The sequence below is a fragment of the Uranotaenia lowii genome, chromosome 2, assembly GCF_029784155.1.
Source record: "Uranotaenia lowii strain MFRU-FL chromosome 2, ASM2978415v1, whole genome shotgun sequence".
Lineage (NCBI taxonomy): Eukaryota > Metazoa > Arthropoda > Insecta > Diptera > Culicidae > Uranotaenia > Uranotaenia lowii.
This window is the reverse complement of record NC_073692.1, coordinates 162,725,616-162,744,512: the sequence shown is the minus strand read 5'-3', so window position 1 is coordinate 162,744,512 and position 18,897 is coordinate 162,725,616. Positions and strand designations below refer to the sequence as shown.

General features: G+C 35.2%; 1 protein-coding gene across 1 annotated transcript in view; it reads left to right on the top strand.

Moving 5' to 3' along the window:
* Positions 1-18,897, top strand: part of LOC129743453 (MLX-interacting protein) — a 102,751-nt gene that overhangs the window by 11,405 nt on the left and 72,449 nt on the right. The window contains exon 2 of the mRNA XM_055735489.1: positions 4,744-5,499. Coding sequence (XP_055591464.1) covers positions 4,955-5,499 — 545 coding nt within the window. The 5' untranslated portion in view covers positions 4,744-4,954. The remainder of the gene's footprint in view (positions 1-4,743; positions 5,500-18,897) is intronic.

Here is an 18,897-nt window from a genome sequence, read left to right as displayed (position 1 = left end):
GCACGTTATACAAACATACGGGAAAATTGTGCCTAGCTTTATTTTTATCCAAGATTTCATCATTTACCTGAGAAACCTGAAAAACCTATAAAAGGAAGAAATAAATTCAATCTATTGAAGATAGCATAAAGCCTATTCACTAGGGATTATTAGCATTAAAGCTCTTTTCTACATTCGGTAAGGAATAATAGCATGTCTTTATAGTTTAATTTATTAAACTCAGATTCGCTTATAGCGTAAGACCCCAGAGTACGAAAACGTAGTCTGTCTAATGAGGGACAGTTACATATAAAGGTGCATTTACAGTTCTTTCGAACGTGAAAATGAAAAAAACTTATATTCTTCAAAAACTCGACTATGCTGCATTTCATGGCTGCGAAACTAGGTGGAATAGATGTGGAATGGTTGAACGATTATTTTTGAACTGATTTCCTTGTTCAAAGCCCTTTAATATTAATTTTATTTCAATTACCCCGATTTTCACTGCGGAATATTTTTTCTGCGTTCACTGACATTCCGCTCGAAGTGTAAACGCACTGAGTGAACGTGAAAACGGAAAACGAACAAGAGTGGTGAATATAAATTCCGCGTTCATTTTCACGTCCGTTTTTCAGTTCTTGTGAACTCGAACTCGAACGTGAACGTGAACTCACCACAGTGAAAAAAAATTCCACAGTGAAATGTCAAATCGGTCAAATCTTCAAAATAAGTAAGAGGTTTGTTCATCCGGACAGCCCTTAGAGACACATTCTTTGAAGGTGTTTTAGTTCTGTCCGAACTGTTGCAACTTCTCCTTTCTGCCACTACACTAGACACCCATAGGCCAGAATTGGTCTTACTATTGTGGAGTAAATCCAGTGAATATGTTTGGGTTTGAGCAACCCCCTGGCAACTTGACAGTTCGGTCGAGTTTCGTGTGTCTGTTTCAAAATCGCAGATGTCGCATGTGTGCCGCCTGTTTACATACTTTTCGAGTCATGCATATGGAAAGGGCACACTATTAAATGTGGTGCGAATCAGGAAAATTCATAACTTTTGAATGAACAAAAAAAGTTTTAACCGAAATTGTTAATCTTATTCAATATTCTACCGATTTATATATTGTGTAAGAACAGTATTTCTATAAAATGGCAAAAGTTCTGCTATAATATGATTGTTTTGTCATTTTAAAATGTTCATATGCATCGCAGCTTATGGCAATCACCTAATGATTGATGTGGTAATGTTGTATTTTATTTTTATTGTGCTTGAGTGTCTTCAACAGTTTCGGTGGAAGATAAACTTGTCCCAAAAACTGCCGGATATCAGTAATCTATTTATAGCAGTCCAGAACTTTTATACCTTATGTAGGACGCACAAATTAACGCTCTACTCGTTTTCTTGGACTAAAATTTTGAAAACAGATTCACTTCACATAAAACATAGCATAAAGTTCCATATTCAAAACTTTTTTTTTAGTTATTGAATCAGTTTCAGAAAATATATTTCAATATGGGTCCTTCCGACATGTTAAGTAGCTCGATTTTCGATTTGACAGAACCAGAGAACCAGAAAAAACTGGCACACGCGATTTGTATGGGAAACGTCAAGTTGCCAGGGGGTTGGGTTTGAGTCCCCAGCTTTTCCCGATTGCACGTCGGCATTGTCCGAAGGCCATGCATGCTTTTTTGATTCTGAATTCGATGTGATCTGACCAGTTTAATTTGAAGTCAAGAATGACACCCAAATATTTAACTTGATCAGAAACGGTGATTTCGGAACCATAAAACAGCAGAGGGCGCACCCCGCGGGTGATACGTTTTTTAGTAAACAATACAATATTAGTTTTTAGAGGATTAACTGACAGTTCTACATGAGAACACCATCATTCAACAGAACGCAGAGCTTGTTGCATTATATTAAATAATGTGCTTATGCACAAACCTCTTACCAGCAGAAGATAATCATCTGCGAATCCATAGGTTGGTATTCCACGGTCATTGAGTTTTCTCAACAAGCCGTCTGCAACTAGGTTCCACAAAAGAGGTGATAGTACACCTCCCTGTGGGCAACCACGTGTGCTAACTTTTGTAATTGAAGCCTGTCTTAAAGACGAATGAAGATTCCTGTTGCTTAGCATTGCGCTAATCCAGTTAGTTATAACACTAGGCACTCCATGAAATAGTGCCGCATCCATTATTGATGTAAATGAGACATTATCAAATGCTCCTTCTAAGTCTAGAAATGCTCCTGGACATGATTCTTTCTGTGAAAAACTATTTTCAATATTATGTACTACGTTGTGCAGAAGAGTTAATGTTGATTTTCCTGTTTGGTATGCATGTTGTGTCGCATTAAGCGGATGTTGGACAAGGCATTCTTGCCTGATATGATGATCAATTAAACGTTCAAGTGCTTTTAATAGAAATGAACTTAGACTAATAGGACGAAAGCTTTTGGCTTCGTCGTATGATGATCGTCCCCCTTTAGGGATGAATTTCACGGCTATCTGCCACCAAAGTTTAGTTTAGTTTAGTAGTTTTAGCCGCCAAAGTATATCCATGAGCAAAACTGCTTATCATTATTTTTCTTAATATGTGTTTGGAATGATCGAAACCTTTTTGTAGCAAAAGTGGAAATAAACCGTCACTTCCGGGAGATTTGTATTGAGCAAAACCATCGATTGCCCATTTGATCGATTCTGTTGTAACTATTTTCCGAGCAAAATGCAAGGAATCTAGACCTCCAGAAAGGACTCAGGCTCTTTCGATGAATATTGATCAATACATAATGGAAAATGAGTATTGAATAGACAACTTAATGTTTCTTCGTCGTTTGATGTATAATCACCACTAGGGGTTTTATGGTATATGAAACCTGATAATCTTTTGATTTGGCTAAGACTTTATTTAACCTACTTGCTTCATGCAAGCCTGAAATGTTGGTGCAGTAGCTTTGCCAACTTAAGCGCTCAGCAGCTCTTGTTGCTTTTCGGTAAGCTCGGCGAGCCAACTTGAAAGCATCGAAACCTTCCGTGCGCCTTCGGTTCCAGGAGCGTCTGCAGTTCTTTCGTAATTTACTGAGATTTGAGTTCCACCATGGTGTACTGTTTTTGTTGAATTTCAACGTGCGTAAGGGACTTGCTTCTTCATAAGAGTTCAAAATAATTTCGGTGGTTTTTGCAACCACTCTTTTGCTTTCATGTTTCCAATTTTGAGTCAGAGGTCGGCCAAAAAGTGTTTTTTTTTTGTAATTTCTTTATTTGAAACGGCTCATACCTTTAGGCTTTAAGGAGCCAAACTCGTTTTGTTTGATTACAATTGTGTGCTTATATCTAGTTCACTTTTTGAAGATAAGATAGAAGATAGATAGGGAAATGTGAAAATAAAAAGAATTATAGACGAAGATAAGGAAAAGATATATTTTGAACATGTAGTCCAAGTCTATCACAGCCAGCACATCTCTCACTGGAACATAGGGTGGTTTTCTTCGGGCCCTCAGGGAGTCTATAAAATTCGTTCTGGCGACAAGATGGACCTCGCACGACCAAACAATATGCTCGATGTCATGGTAACCTTGGCCACAACCACATAGATTGCTGCCAGCAATATCAAAACGATAGAGTACCGCGTCTAAGGAACAATGATTGGACATGAGACGGGAAAATATACGAATAAAATCCCGACTCAAGTTCAATCTATTAAACCATGGTTTAAGGCTTACCTTTGGGATAATCGAGTGGAACCACCGACCCTGCTCATCCTCGTCCCATTTGCGCTGCCAGTTGACAAGAGAGTTTGTTCGAGCCAAATAGTAAAATTCGCTGAAGACGATTTCACGTTGATACGTGTCGCCTTCCATCGCTCCCACCTTTGCCAGAGAGTCTGCCTTCTCATTGCCCACTATCGAGCAATGAGAGGGAACCCAAACAAAGGTGATGGTAAAGCGACGTTTTGATAAAGCACTCAAATTATTTTGTATCTTCTCGAGGAAGTACGGCGAGTGCTTTCCCGGTTTTATCGAATGGATTGCTTCAACAGAGCTCAGACTATCCGTTACAATATAGTAGTGTCCATCTGGCCGTGATGCGATACTGTCCAAAGCCCAGTGAATAGCTGCTAACTCCCCAAAAAGTGTTGTCCATATAAACTTTTCGATGTTTTTGACATATTGGCGTTATTATACATTGGATTGAGATGAAAATTCCACATAGGAGTTTTGAGTGACGAGCAATCGATTTTAATCGGCTCAAGGGTTCGTCCATATAAACTGTTTAATATTTTTGCAATATTGGCGTTATTATACATAGGATTGTGATGAAAATAAGCACATGAGTGTTATAAAAAACAATGAAATGAAAAATATTCATCCGCCAATCAATAAATAGCCAATTAACGGCTTAATGTGAATTTCAAGTTGAGACTGGAAAAAGGGGTGACTTCAAACACTGTTGAATGTTTTCCCCAATATTGTGTAAAAAATTTATAGGATTCAATATTCTAAATTCAGTTTGACGTATTAATGATTTAAAGCGAAACGAAGTTCGTACGGGATCAGCTAGTTGTTATATATATAAAGATTTGCAAAAGATGGATTTTTTTTGCGCGGGTTGTAAAGTTATCCAACGAGGCTCGCCGAGGTGGATAGTTACCTAATCCATGAAAAATGAATAAAATAGAATTTAATAACTTTAAGAAGAAATTCAATATTTTTTAGTGAATATAAAAACAAAAACTAATTATGATTTTTTCCTTTTATTTTCAGCTCGTGATTAAAAAAATGTGATATATTTTTAGTATATTTGGTGATTTCGATAGTTTAGTTAAAAAAAATCAGAAAACAAAAATGAAAAAGTGCAACAAATTATTCTATACCTTCTGTTGATGCCCCATCCATGATTACAAATAAACACCGAGTTTTTTTTCGTTTTTGTAACTGCTAAACCGTTCATACTCAAACCGTGCAATCAGTGGTAATGACCCCGGGACGCACAACGAAAATCATGGAACGTGTCGGGGGAACAGGTTTCGGATTCAATTCGGGTCCCTTCGGTGGCCAGGCCGAGGAACGACCGAAACCCACCGTCGAAACCATTCACTCGGGCCAATTCATGGTGTCACATTTCGAAACCGAGGGTCAGGAGGACGAGGACGATGACGATCTGGGCATGCAGGTCGTCGTCGAAGACGTCAAACCGGCCATTGTGGATACGGTTATCTCCAATATAATCTCCAAGCGGAATCCGCAACTGTTGATGGACCCGTCAGCCCTTGGCAGTTCCAGCAGCAGCTCTAGCAGTGCCCTGGTTCCGTTGCTAAGGAACCCTTCCTTAGCTGTTGGGGGGAGTGGCAGCAATCTAGCGATGGGATCTAGCGGATCCGGTATTTGCAGTGGCAACGAGCTGATTCGATATGCACAAAAACGGCAACCACTGCATTTAACCAGCCGCTACTCGTCATCGTCGGTCGAAATCGATACGGACCTATCGACAGTGTTCAACACGCTCAACGTCACCTACACGTAAGTTTTGATTGATATTGATATGGTTCTGCTTCAGTAGCTATCTACTACAAGTATTTATGCAAATTACATTTGTTGCTGACCGAGCGAGGGAGTTTTCTGAAACGGAATATCGACTTCTGTTCAAGATACGTACAATAAGCTTTCGGATTAGTTTCGAGATAATGTAGGGCAATCAAAATTATTGTTGATTTAGATACCTAATTTCTATAATATAGTGAGGATGAATAACGCAAAAGCGTCAAAATCTCTAACCAAATAGAAATACAAAAAAAAAATAACAACTTATTTGCTACTGATATACCATATCAGTCAAGATTCCATGGTAAATTTTGAACACAGTTTTTTCAAGTTACTGAATTTCTGAAGGAATAGTTGTTGTGAACAGCTTTCAACAAATGAGTTTGATTGGATACACAAGTTTATTCCAAAATATTCTGGTATAAAAGATCTGATTTAAATTTGATAGATTTTAAATTAATTGTGTTCTTTTTAAGTATTCTAAATATTGTGAATTTTCCGCAACACGACAAACATTAATGTGAAAGCAAATTGTAGAATTGAATTTTATTATAAATTTAAATGTAGAGATTTTAAAACCATCTATTCTCCATTTATTTCATGTTACATACAAGATGTGTTCACGAAAGAAAGTAGACGTTATCATTTAGATGATTTGTTTTCGAATAAAATCATAAAATCGGAATGAAATATCACTAAATTGTTTACATTTGCAACAGATTGCAGGCTTAGAGGCTTATCTTTTATTTCTAAGAAGTGTGTAATTTAAAAAAAATAGATTTGAAAATTTTGCATAACTTTCATTTTAACCTCAGGTATAATTTTAGACTTAATATGATATCCATTGCACAATGGGGAAAAAAGTGTACAAACCGCGAAGAAATTCAATATCTTTCGTGCTACATGACCCAAATCTATGGAAATATACTTTCCTTTTGTGAAAATTTCCGGAGAATCGATTGGACATAGTTTCAAACGCCGCACAAGCTTACGAACGGAGAAATAGTGCCTTTTTAACCCCTAACTTCCCTATATTTTGTAAACATTCCAGAAAACACTGATTCGAACCAAAGAATTTTTAACGAAAACAGACTTATCGTGTGTAATTTTTTCTGAGGAATCGAATGAAGGCTGTTCTGGCCTCCGCACGCTTCAGAAAATGGAGTTATGGCTCTTTTTACCCTCAATTCCCCTATATTTTTCAATTATTTCAGAAAAAAGCAAATTCGAACTTGAAAATTTTGAACCAAATGGGTTGTATTTTGTGTGATTTTTTCCGAGAAATCGAATGAATGCTGTTTGAGCCCCCGCACGCTTTGGAAAATGGAGTTATGGCTGTTTTACCCTAAATTCCCCTCAATTTTTCAAACTGTTAAGAAAAAGCATGTTCGGACTTGAAAATTTGTAATCTTTTGGGACGTATCTTGTGTGATTTTTTCCGAGGAATCCAATAAAGGCTGTTTGAGCCACCGCACGCTTCGGAAAATGAAGTTATGGCTGTTTTTACCCTCAATTCCCCTACATTTTTCAATAATTTAAGAAAAAAGCATGTTTGGACTTGAAAAATTTGAACCAAATGGAATGAATCCTATGTGATTTTTTCCGAGGAATCCAACGAAGCCTATTTGAGCCACCGCACGGATAAGGAACAGGAGTTATGGCTGTTTTACCCTCAATTGCCCAACATTTTTGAAATAGCTCAAAAAAAGCATGTTGAGACCAGATAATTATGAACCAAAAGTAAAGTATTTTGTGGAGTTTTTTCCGAGGAATCGAATGAAGGCTCGGAAAATGAAGTTATGGCTGTTTTACCTTCAATTCCCCTACATTTTTCAAATTGTTAAGGAAACGCATGTTCGGACTTGAAAATTTTGAATCTTTTGGGACGTATCTTGTGTTATTTTTTCCGAGGAATCCAATGGAGCCTGTTTGAGCCACCGCACGCTTTGGAAAATGGAGTTATGGCTGTTTTTACCCTCAATTCCCCTACAGTTTTCAATGGTTTCAGAAAAAATCATGTTCGGACTTGAAAATTTTGAACCAAATGGGTTGTATCTCATGTATTTTTCCCAAGGAATTCAACGAAGCCTATTTGAGCTACCGCACGGATTGGAAACAGAAGTTATGGCTGTTTTACCCTCAATTGCCCTACATTTTTCCAATAGCTTAGAAAAAGCACGTTCGGACTTGAAAATTTTGAACCAAATGGAACGTATCATGTGTGATTTTTTTCGGGGAATGCAACGAAGCCTATTTGACACACCGCACACATCGGAAACAGGAGTTATGGCTGTTTTGCCCTCAATTCCCTTTCATTTTTTCAAAAAGTTCAGAAAAATCATGATAGGACTTGGGAATTTTGAGCTAAATGAGACTTATCTTATGCATTTTTTTCCGAGGAATCCAATGGAGTCTGTTTGAGCCACCGCACGCTTTGAAATAGTGAGTTATGGCTGTTTTTACTCTCAATTCCTCTACGTTTTTCTGAAATCATTGAAAAATGTAGGGGAATCGAGGGTAAAAACAGCCATAACTCACTATTTCAAAGCGTGCAGTGGCTCAAACAGGCTTCATTGGATTCCTCGGAAAAAAAATGCATAAGATAAGTCTCGTTTAGTTCAAAATTTTCAAGTCCGATCATGGTTTTTCTGAACTTTTTGAAAAAATGAAAGGGAATTGAGGGTAAAACAGCCATAACTCCTGTTTCCGATGTGTGCGGTGTGTCAAATAGGCATCGTTGTATTCCCCGAAAAAAATCACACATGATACGTTCCATTTGGTTCAGAATTTTCAAGTCCGAACGTGCTTTTTCTAAGCTATTTGAAAAATGTAGGGCAATTGAGGGTAAAACAGCCATAACTTCTGTTTCCAATCCGTGCGGTGGCTCAAATAGGCTTCGTTGAATTCCTTGGAAAAAATACATGAGATACAACCCATTTGGTTCAAAATTTTCAAGTCCGAACATGATTTTTTTCTGAAACCATTGAAAACTGTAGGGGAATTGAGGGTAAAAACAGCCATAACTCCATTTTCCAAAGCGTGCGGTGGCTCAAACAGGCTCCATTGGATTCCTCGGAAAAAATAACACAAGATACGTCCCAAAAGATTCAAAATTTTCAAGTCCGAACATGCGTTTCCTTAACAATTTGAAAAATGTAGGGGAATTGATGGTAAAACAGCCATAACTTCATTTTCCGAGCCTTTATTCGATTCCTCGGAAAAAACTCCACAAAATACTTTACTTTTGGTTCATAATTATCTGGTCTCAACATGCTTTTTTTGAGCTATTTCAAAAATGTTGGGCAATTGAGGGTAAAACAGCCATAACTCCTGTTCCTTATCCGTGCGGTGGCTCAAATAGGCTTCGTTGAATTCCTCGGAAAAAATCACATAGGATTCATTCCATTTGGTTCAAATTTTTCAAGTCCGAACATGCTTTTTTCTTAAATTATTGAAAAATGTAGGGGAATTGAGGGTAAAAACAGCCATAACTTCATTTTCCAAAGCGTGCGGTGGCCAGAACAGCCTTTATTGGATTCCTCGAAAAAAAAAATACACAAGATACGTCCCAAAAGATTACAAATTTTCAAGTCCGAATATGCATTTTCTTAACAATTTGAAAAATTGAGGGGAATCTAGTGTAAAACAGCCATAACTCCATTTTCCAAAGCGTGCGGGGGCTCAAACAGCATTCATTTGATTTCTCGCAAAAAATCACACAAAATACAACCCATTTGGTTCAAAATTTTCAAGTTCGAATTTGCTTTTTTCTGAAATAATCGAAAAATATAGGGGAATTGAGGGTAAAAACAACCATAACTCAATTTTCTGAAGCGTGCGGTGACCAGAACAGCCTTCATTCGATTCCTCAGAAAAAATTACACACGATAGGTCTGTTTTCGTTCAAAATTCTCTGGTTCGAATCAGTGTTTTTCTGGATTGTTTACAAAATATAGGGGAATTAGGGGTTAAAAAGGCACTATATCTCCTTTCGTAAGCTTGTACGGAGTTTGCAACTATGTCCAATCGATTCTCCGGAAATTTTCACAAAAGGAAAGTATATTTCCATAGATTTTGGTCATGTAGCACGAAAGATATTGAATTTTTTCGCGGTTTGTACACTTTTTTCCCCATTGTGCATTGCGTTGGCTTCTTTACCATTTTAAATGTGTGTTTAAATTGTAGGCTAACGCCTTTAAAACAGTGCACAATGGAGAAAAAATTGTATAAACCGCGAAGAAATTCAATATCTTCCCTCCTACATAAACCAAATCTATGAAAATATACGTTCCCGTTTTCGGAGAATCGATTGGACATAGTTTCAGACGCCACACGTGCCCACAAAAGGAAATATAGTACCTTTTTAACCCCTAATTCCCTCATATTTTGTAAACAATCCAGAAAAACATTGATTGTGAACGAAAATATATGTACCTACCTATCTTGTGTGTTTTTTTTTCCGAGAAATCAAACGAAGGCTACAATGCTACAGAAAATGGAGTTATGGCTGATTTTACCCTCAATTCCCCTACATTTTTCATTTTAAAGGCTATTTGAGCCACCGCACGCATCGTAAATTAGAGTTTTGGTCGCTTTACCCTGAATTCCCAACATGTTTTCAAATTGTTCGTGAAAAGATTGTTCGGACTAGAAAATTTTGAGGAAAATGAGACCTATCTTGTGTAATTTTTTTCGAGAAATTGAATGAAGGTCATTTGAGTCACCGCACGCATTGGAAAATGGAGTTATGGCTGTTTCAACCTTAATTCCCCTAATTTTTCACATATTGCAGAAAAAGATTCGTTCTTGATCATTTTAAACCAAATAGGACTTACGTAATGTGATTCTTTTTCTGAGGGATCGCATGAAAGCTTTTTGAGCCACTGTTCGCAACTCCATTTTCCGATGCTTGCGGTGGCTCAAATAGCCTTCATTCGATTCCTCGAAAAAAAAATTACTCAAGATAGATCTCATATGGTCGAAAAGTTTCAAGTCCGAACTTACTGTTATCAAAATTTATAAAAATGTAGGGGAAACAAGGGTATAATCAGCCATAGCTCAATTTTCCGTGCGTTGTGGTGGCTTAAATAGCCTTCATTCAATTCCTCGGTAAAATAACACACAAGATAGGTCTCATTTGCTTCAAAAAATATTCCAGTCTGGACAAGCTTTTTTTGAACTACACACTTTGAAAATGCTGGAAAATGGAGGGTAAAACGGTCGTAACTCTATTTTACAATATTCGGTTGCTCAAACAGCCTTAATTTGATTTCTCGAAAAAAAAATAAACAAGATAGGTCTATTTTTGTTCAAAACCAGTGTTTTTCTAGATTGTTTACATAATATAGAGGAATTAGATGTTAAAAAGGCACTATATAAGACATTTTCACTAAAGGAAAGTATATTTTCATAGATTTGGTTCATGTAGGAGGGAAGAAATTGAAATTTTTTCGCGATTTCTACACTTTTTTCCCATTGTGCTGTGGGTTTCAAACTTTTTTCACCCACCCCCCTTTTGAATAAATTTTTGATCTCGCCTGAATATATTTTGAAAAAAAAAAGTATAAGATCAACACTGTACGTTTTGAGTATCGACAATTTTCCGTCCTCTGCATAAAACAATTTAGAAATAAAAATTAATTGGTTTCAAATAACGCTGAAAAAAATCATTGCTTTAGATTCCTTCTTTGAATGATCTGGGAACATTTTCGGTAGAATTTTCCAAATTAGCCAAACACAAATAAATAAATTTACTGACTAAGAAAATTGTGTTTAAAAAGCGAAACTAAATCTACCATTCAAAAACATAAACCTTTATTGATTTTTTGTTTCAGATTATTGCTACCTAGATGAAACTTTTTAAAAAATAATAAGGATAAAATTCATACAACCATAGGTTGGTGTTCCCGAATTTCGAACTGATGAGTCATGTAAAAATAAAAATTTCTGAATTTTGCCCCTAAACTTCTTTGACGACAATGTGCAATCGAAATCAGATGATGTATTACAAGATCTTTTTCAAGTAGGGGTCTCTCTGATTAAAAAAAAATGTCACCAATAACTAAAAATGTCACCAATAAACTGAAATCCGGGCATAACACGTCGAACAGGTGCCATGCCATCTGAAATTGCTTATTTTAACCAGGGCAATTCAGGACGATTTAAAAAAAAATTAAAAAGGGCAAATTTGATCAAAATCTAGGCCAAACTCACACAAAATGAAAGTGAAAAAAAAATAACTTGAATTTTGAAGTTTTCATTGAATCACAGCAGCAGTATTAAAATCGTATCTAGGGATTGAACAAAAATTTATGTTCATTTTGAAATATTATAAAAACCGTTTTTGAACACAAAATTTCGAAATTTTCAAAAAGAAATTAGAGTTTTGTTTTTATATTCCAAATAATTTGAATAAATCTGGGCATTTCGGCCAGATTTGACTTATCTCGAATTCTTTATTGGATTTATGGGAAAGCCTGGATATTTCATCTGGAAAATCTGGAAAAATCGAAAATCAAAGAACAATGCGATTCTTGTCAGTAGAGATGCACTGAATATTCGGTCGGCCCAATACCGCCAAAAACCCGTTAAGGGAAGGGGGGGGGGGGGGGGGGGGGGGGGTGGAGGGTCTAACACTTTCAAAAAATCAATTTTTTTTATTTTCTTATTGTAAAATATTTCAAGAATGTTGTGTCAAAATTTCAAGTCAATTGAAGCAAAACTGTAGAAATAATAGGCCTTTATCTCCTCCTATCTAATACTGCAAGAAAGCTAGAGCAGAAACTTCAAACGCGTTTTTCTCGAAAGCACATTTTTAAAGTCCGTGGACATCGTCATTTGAAAACAACTTATCCGATTCTTTTCAAATTTGGAACATATTTTCTACATATAAAATACCAGACCCCAACGTTTTTCTTTTTTTTTTTACTTTTGGGAGATTTTACGGATAAAAAATGGCGGATTTTTTCGTGAAAAATCGTAGTTTTTACTTCAAACAGCCACAAAAATTTCATAAAACATTTGTTAAGTTAAATAAAAACGTTGGGGTCCAAAAAAACATCTTTTAAAAATATTTTGCTCTGATTTTTTGACTTCAGATGATTCTGTGCTGAGATACAGTGTCCACCGCAAATCCTGTTTTCTAAAAGGCATCCTCGAAAGTGCTCCGTCACCGGCTCATTTTTCAGTATTTTTCTACACAAAAATTACTAAATGTTCTTTTAACAATGCTTTGTATAACCCCCCTTAAGCCGAATATTCGGCTCACCGAATAGTTCAGCTAAGTATTTGGCCGAAAAGGCCGAATATTTATTTTTTCAAATTTTTAAAATAACAGACTTGTCAAATTTTTCAACTGATGTTGGATAAAGTATAAAATATGCGAAAGTTATTTTGAAAAAGCTACAAACTCATCAAAAACTTATGGTTTCAGTAAATCATCTTAGATGTATCCGTGTGTTTTTTTTTAATTGTAGATAGCTTTATTTTTGATTATCATTATTTCAAGATTTCTCGAAATGTCCTGACTTGCCCATAACTCCATTGAAAAATTCGAGAAAAGTCAAACCTGGCCGGGATAGCCAGATATTTTTAAAGCTTTCCGGATTTTAGAAGCTTTTAGATTTTTTGTTATAAAACGATTTTTTATAGTAAATTAAAAAAATAATTTCAATTTTTATTTAATCCTTATATACGATTTAAACAATGCTGCTGTGATTCAATGAAAACTTTAAATTTCAAGTAATTTCCAAGTTTTCAAAAAAAAAAAAATTGTTCTGACCCGGCCTTGTGGACACTAGACTGCCCCAAATTTCTATGGGAAATTCAAAACCTGTGAAATTTTATGCGCTGCGAGCTATTATTGACCCTAAACCTAGTACAAGATCTCATGCCAAATTAGGGCCAGATCGGAATACCCCGACCCCTTCTCGTAATCCGATCTGGCCCAAATATGGAATGAGATTTTGTACTTGGCCTAGGACCAATTTAAGCCAGCAGCGCATAACGACTCAAAAGTCGGGTCATTTGGGGCACTCAAGTGGACACGAGTGGTAGAAAGTATGGTATGCTAAAGGTTAAAGATCATCGTTCTTTTTGGTAACTATTTTGGGGGACATCTAGTTGAAATTCGTTCGCCGTTTGCCGAATACCACTATTCGGTACATCTCTACTTGTTAGCATTCTCCTGTACGATCTACAGTGAAAGATACACGATATGGATATTTTATAAATTATACAAAATGATCTGAAAAATTTGACAAGTCTGTGGTAGCGAAAATTCAAAAACTAAATATTCGGCCTATTCGTCCCAATGATGAAACGTGCTTCTAGGGAAAGTGAGCCTAAACTCCTAATCTGCTCCTTATCTGCATTTTGGTGATATACATGGCAATATAGGCCTAAAAATATAAATAAAAATCAAACGTCGAAAAAAATTCTAATAAAGGCTTCATATTTTTTCACGTGGCAAAACCGCAAACAAAAGGATTATCTGCGGAAAAGCCAAAACGAACCTACTTGCTAGTGCATCTGTCAACTTTCGGATTGATTTTTAATACACTCTTCCTTGCGGTAAAATCACTAAAAATAAACATGGCAAAAAAAATAAAACTATAACCTACGCCAAACAACAGAAATTTTCTATCAAGAATTGAAGAAAATATATACATTTTTAAGCCCAATCTTAGCATCACCAATCGAACACGCCAGTAATGAAATTTCATCAAAATCCATGTGTTTTAAAAGTACGATTTTAAACATGGATAACGTATGATTCACCTCTGAATATGGCCCTTAAGCTTTGTAGTTTAGTGGCTTTTTACTCTTTTTCTCTCTTTTCTATTTGAGAGACCCGCATGAACACGGCAGGAAATGTCGATTGATGGGATTTTCGATAATCAATTCGATCTTCATCTGATTCAACATCGAATCAGGAATCTCAGCTAGCTTTCCATATATTCTGGCACAAGGCACAAAGACAAGTCATTGGATGTCCTCTTAGGTGCTTCCTAATGTTCAGCATTTCCGGCCATTTTATTCAATCTTTGTATGAAGCATGAAGGATAAAATTGAACTTGATTTGACTCGATTCCGGATCTAAATGTGAGGACGATTTCCTGCATTTTATCTCTGAGATGCATGGCATACATTGTTAAACTTCTGCGCAAATCGGTTGCGAGATATCGTTCCGAATAAGTATTCGATTTTCTTCCAACCCATTCAGTGCGGCTATAAATAATCATCGTCTCTAGATAGTGATCTGCTTTTAAATGGTCTTTTCCAATGATGACGAAGCTGAAGTGGATGTTATAAAATGGATTTCCCTCTTCATACTTCGCTCCAGCCAATGTCAACAATGTCTTCAGAATTTTAATCTTCCAATCAAATTGGGGTACATGGGGTCAACCATAAAAGAGGTAATGATTAAGTATTGCGAGACACGTGAGAGCAAGCCGAACTAAATTCAATTACTTCTTTGAAAGATTTTCCACGAAGTGAAGTAAATATGACATGTTTGTTTTCCAAATTTTAAGGAAGCGACCTTCTCTCTCAGTCACAACATTTTGGCGTAAAACTGTTGATAAGATTATGACCGATCAGACACATTCAATCACCCAGTTAGACTGTGTACAACAATTGAAGGAACTGAGAGACTCCGGTACAGATTAATCTTACGTGAATCAGATTGGGTGTGCCTCAAGATTTCAATGTTGCAGTTGTTTGATTTCACCGGAAAGATACTTGTTGCAATCAATTTTTCACCAACACTATTAAATAAATTTTCTGTATTGTTAATAATAATAGAGATGTACCGAATACCAGTATTCGGCCAACAACGGTTAGTTATTTGTCTAGCAATCCTTTACCTATAATTTGTAATATTGAAAACAAAGATATCTAGGTACATAGTTTAAGAGCTTTTTTTTTTATTCGACTAACATGAACGATTTTTATTTTTTGATCTATTATTATAGAGAGGATTAAAATCAATCAGCAGTATTAGACGACCGTTCCTCTTTTTTTTCGCAATGATAAGTAAAACCTGATAACTACGTCAATATCAGTAGCAAAATTGAAACAAATGTGAATGAGTCACGAGCTGGACAGCAGACCAACGCGTGGCATTTCGTATAAAAAAAAATGAAAACAAAAAGGGGCGCACAGTGAAAGAATTATTTGTTTCAATATGCAAGTATAATTAATTTACCAAATTTACCTTAATATACCCTGGAAGGAGATTCAGAACCACTGAAGATTATGTCAATTATTACCGAAACGTTGAATATAGAGAAAACTTAAAAATTAAAATCACATTTAAAAAAGTAGGATATGAGGGATGAGGGAAAGCCAGAAATCAAGAACAGCTTAATTTCAGACAATATCAGCATTGGGAATTTCCGACAATATCTGTCAAAGAATTGCTTTTGACGTTTGGTAACAGTGGCGCTTGTGCTAGACGCATCTCGAAACATAATTAACAAAACTGTGCGTATTTCAGGCGCACCTTGAACCAAAATAGCAAAACAACTTCCTGATAAGATAAGCTCCAGCGCCAAAAATGAATTTCACCATACCGAAGACCAGATGGTTCGATACATGGCCGTAGGAACGGGGGGGGTTTTGGGGGTTAAACCCCCCCATGAGGGTCCAAAAAAGCAAGCTAGGTTTTCAACTCTACACTCAAAATTTTAAATCCATAATCAAATTATGATAATAGAGCAAATGTATTCACGAAAAAAATCTAGACTAAAAACTAATGCTAAAACCTCAAAACCCCATCAAAAATTCAAAATTTTGCTACAGTTTTTCAAAATTTTCTCCTTTGCTCATAGACTAAAGTTGTCAGAATTTTTCCAGCACGTATCCGGGCCGGACGAATCCGGGCTTTTTTATGCAAAAACCAGGCAAAATCCGGGTTTTTGATTTCAAAATTTTCTACCAAAATCCAGGCTCATAAAAAATCATGAAAAAAAAACTTGAAAAACCCTTTCCTGATAATTTTTTTTTTGAAACTTGCTCCAAAAATTTTGGACGCATAAATAAAAAAATTATTTACAAGTCAATTGGTTTTTTAAAGTTTGATTTAAAAATGAGAATGAGAACAAACCCGGCTTTTCCAATTAAATCTGGGCAACCGGGTCAGACCGGATTTTTCCCAAATTTTATATTAAATATCCGGGCATATTTATATTATTTGTCGGACCTTGGCAACCTTATCACCGGGTTAAATTAAATATTCAAGTATGAATATTAAATTTTAAATTAAACCCATTTTGGAGGGTCTGATTCTATATTCCCGTAACCAAAATTGTATTTCTTCATATTTTCGTATTTTTGATTCTGTATCAAGTTTAGGATTCTTGATTTTCAGTTCGAATAATCATAAGAAGTAAGGAATGAAAAGCTGCTTTGAAATTCTGATTCGGTTGAATCATGTTTTTCGAAAATCATTTGCAATTTCAATATTTTGATAATAGTTTTCTGAATATGAAAAAAAGAAGGATTTTGTTTTACATTTTAATTCGAAGTTCTCAAACTTTATTCTAAAACTAAATTTAAACATTAAATGCTTCTATGCGGCGATCCAAAATTGAAAACTCAGATTCAGATTCATCATTTGAAATTCACATTTAAATTCTGATTCACAATACAGATTAAAAATAAATAATTGAAAAAATGAATTAAGATTAAACCAGCGAAACAGAATTTAAATAAAAAATTCATGAATGATGATTCTGAAACTTAGCTCATAAAATTCTGATCTGGAATTCAGAATCGAAAATTGTATTTTTTGTACATTTCAGAAATGGTATAGAAATTTGGAAAAAAGTTCAATTTTTGAATTCAGGTTCAGTATTAAATATTAAGATATAAAATTCAGGAATGAGTGAACGAGTTTTTCAATCAACATAAAATTGTAAAGGAATTCAAGAGATCATGAACATGAAAACTTGCTTGTCAATTTCCAGATTTAGTTTTTTTTAATCAGAAGAAGTTTGTACCCACAACTCAGCTGAAAATCGCAGATATAAAGTATTTGAGTTAATTTTCTATGTTTTGTTTTATGCAAAATATCCCAAATTATATTTTTAAAAAATACCCACAGAATTTTCATTATGGAATTGATTCTTTATGAAAAATATTTCCTGTTAAAAAAACAAGTATCTGATCTTCACCTAAAAACTTTGCACAAAATACTATATTTTCTCGGTGTATTGATTACCATGATTGATATTGAAGTTTTTCAAAGCTGAATTTCAAACTGAAATCATAAATTTAGTTCAAGTTTGCTTCGAGTAAATTTGATCCGAAAATTTTTTATCACTTACTGTTTTTTTTTGAAATTTTTTATTTATTTTCTTCAAAGGTTAAATTCTTGGAATTTGCAAAAGAGTTTGGAAGATTGAGCTTGTATGATTTGAGCATAGAATACATTTTTTAATAAATTGAAGGCTAGCTTAAAAAGAACTTATTTTATGCTTCGACCTACCAGACTCTTTACCAGACTTTAGATTCTTAAATTTGTACTTTCGATGAAAGAAAATTCCATATTTTGTTTCTAGAGGTTTCATAAAAAAAATTGCTCACGCTTTAGACTAAGGACCATTTTTCTAAAGTTACGTTTTAATACAAAATCTATTAATGAAAACTTAAAAATGGATAATCATATAAATAGTAACAAATATAAATGTATTTTTTCGTACGTTGTTGGGCAAAACATCATAGGAAAAAATCAGTCACCAAAACCCCCCCCCATGAGTCGGTTCTTCCTACGGCCCTGGTTCGATACTATCATCGCATTGGGTTGTACCCCACCGGAATAATCTCGTGCCATCTAGGAAAATCGGATTATAAAAACATCATAAATCAAAACAATTATTAAGCAGTATCTTGTTCTGATTTTGATGGAGTTTTCCTTTGTAATTGAAGAGTCCTCAAAAGCTGATTTACAGATGAAAATTAATACTTTTGAAAAAGTGTCATCAAAGAATTATGAACCGATGAATTTGATAACATTCAACTGGAAATGGGTTTCTCTTATTAAGTGTCACTTTTCCTTCAGTACTCGTTTGTAAGTTTTCCTGAGTTAATTAAATTGCCTTGATTAACCATACTCAGAATCCTTTCAAATGCGTCTGTGCTTCTCCAGTTTTCTACCCATCTGGCCAGACGGATGATAGGAATGAGTCGCATGCTTTATTTATATTTGTACTAGCTGATCCCGTATGAACTTAGTTTCGCTTTCAATCATTTATACATGAAAATAAGTTTATTTAGAATACTGAATCCGATGCATTTTTTCGGCAATATTGAGTAAAACATTCAACAGTGTTTAAAGTCACCACGTTTTCTTGTCCTTCAACTTGAAATTCAAAT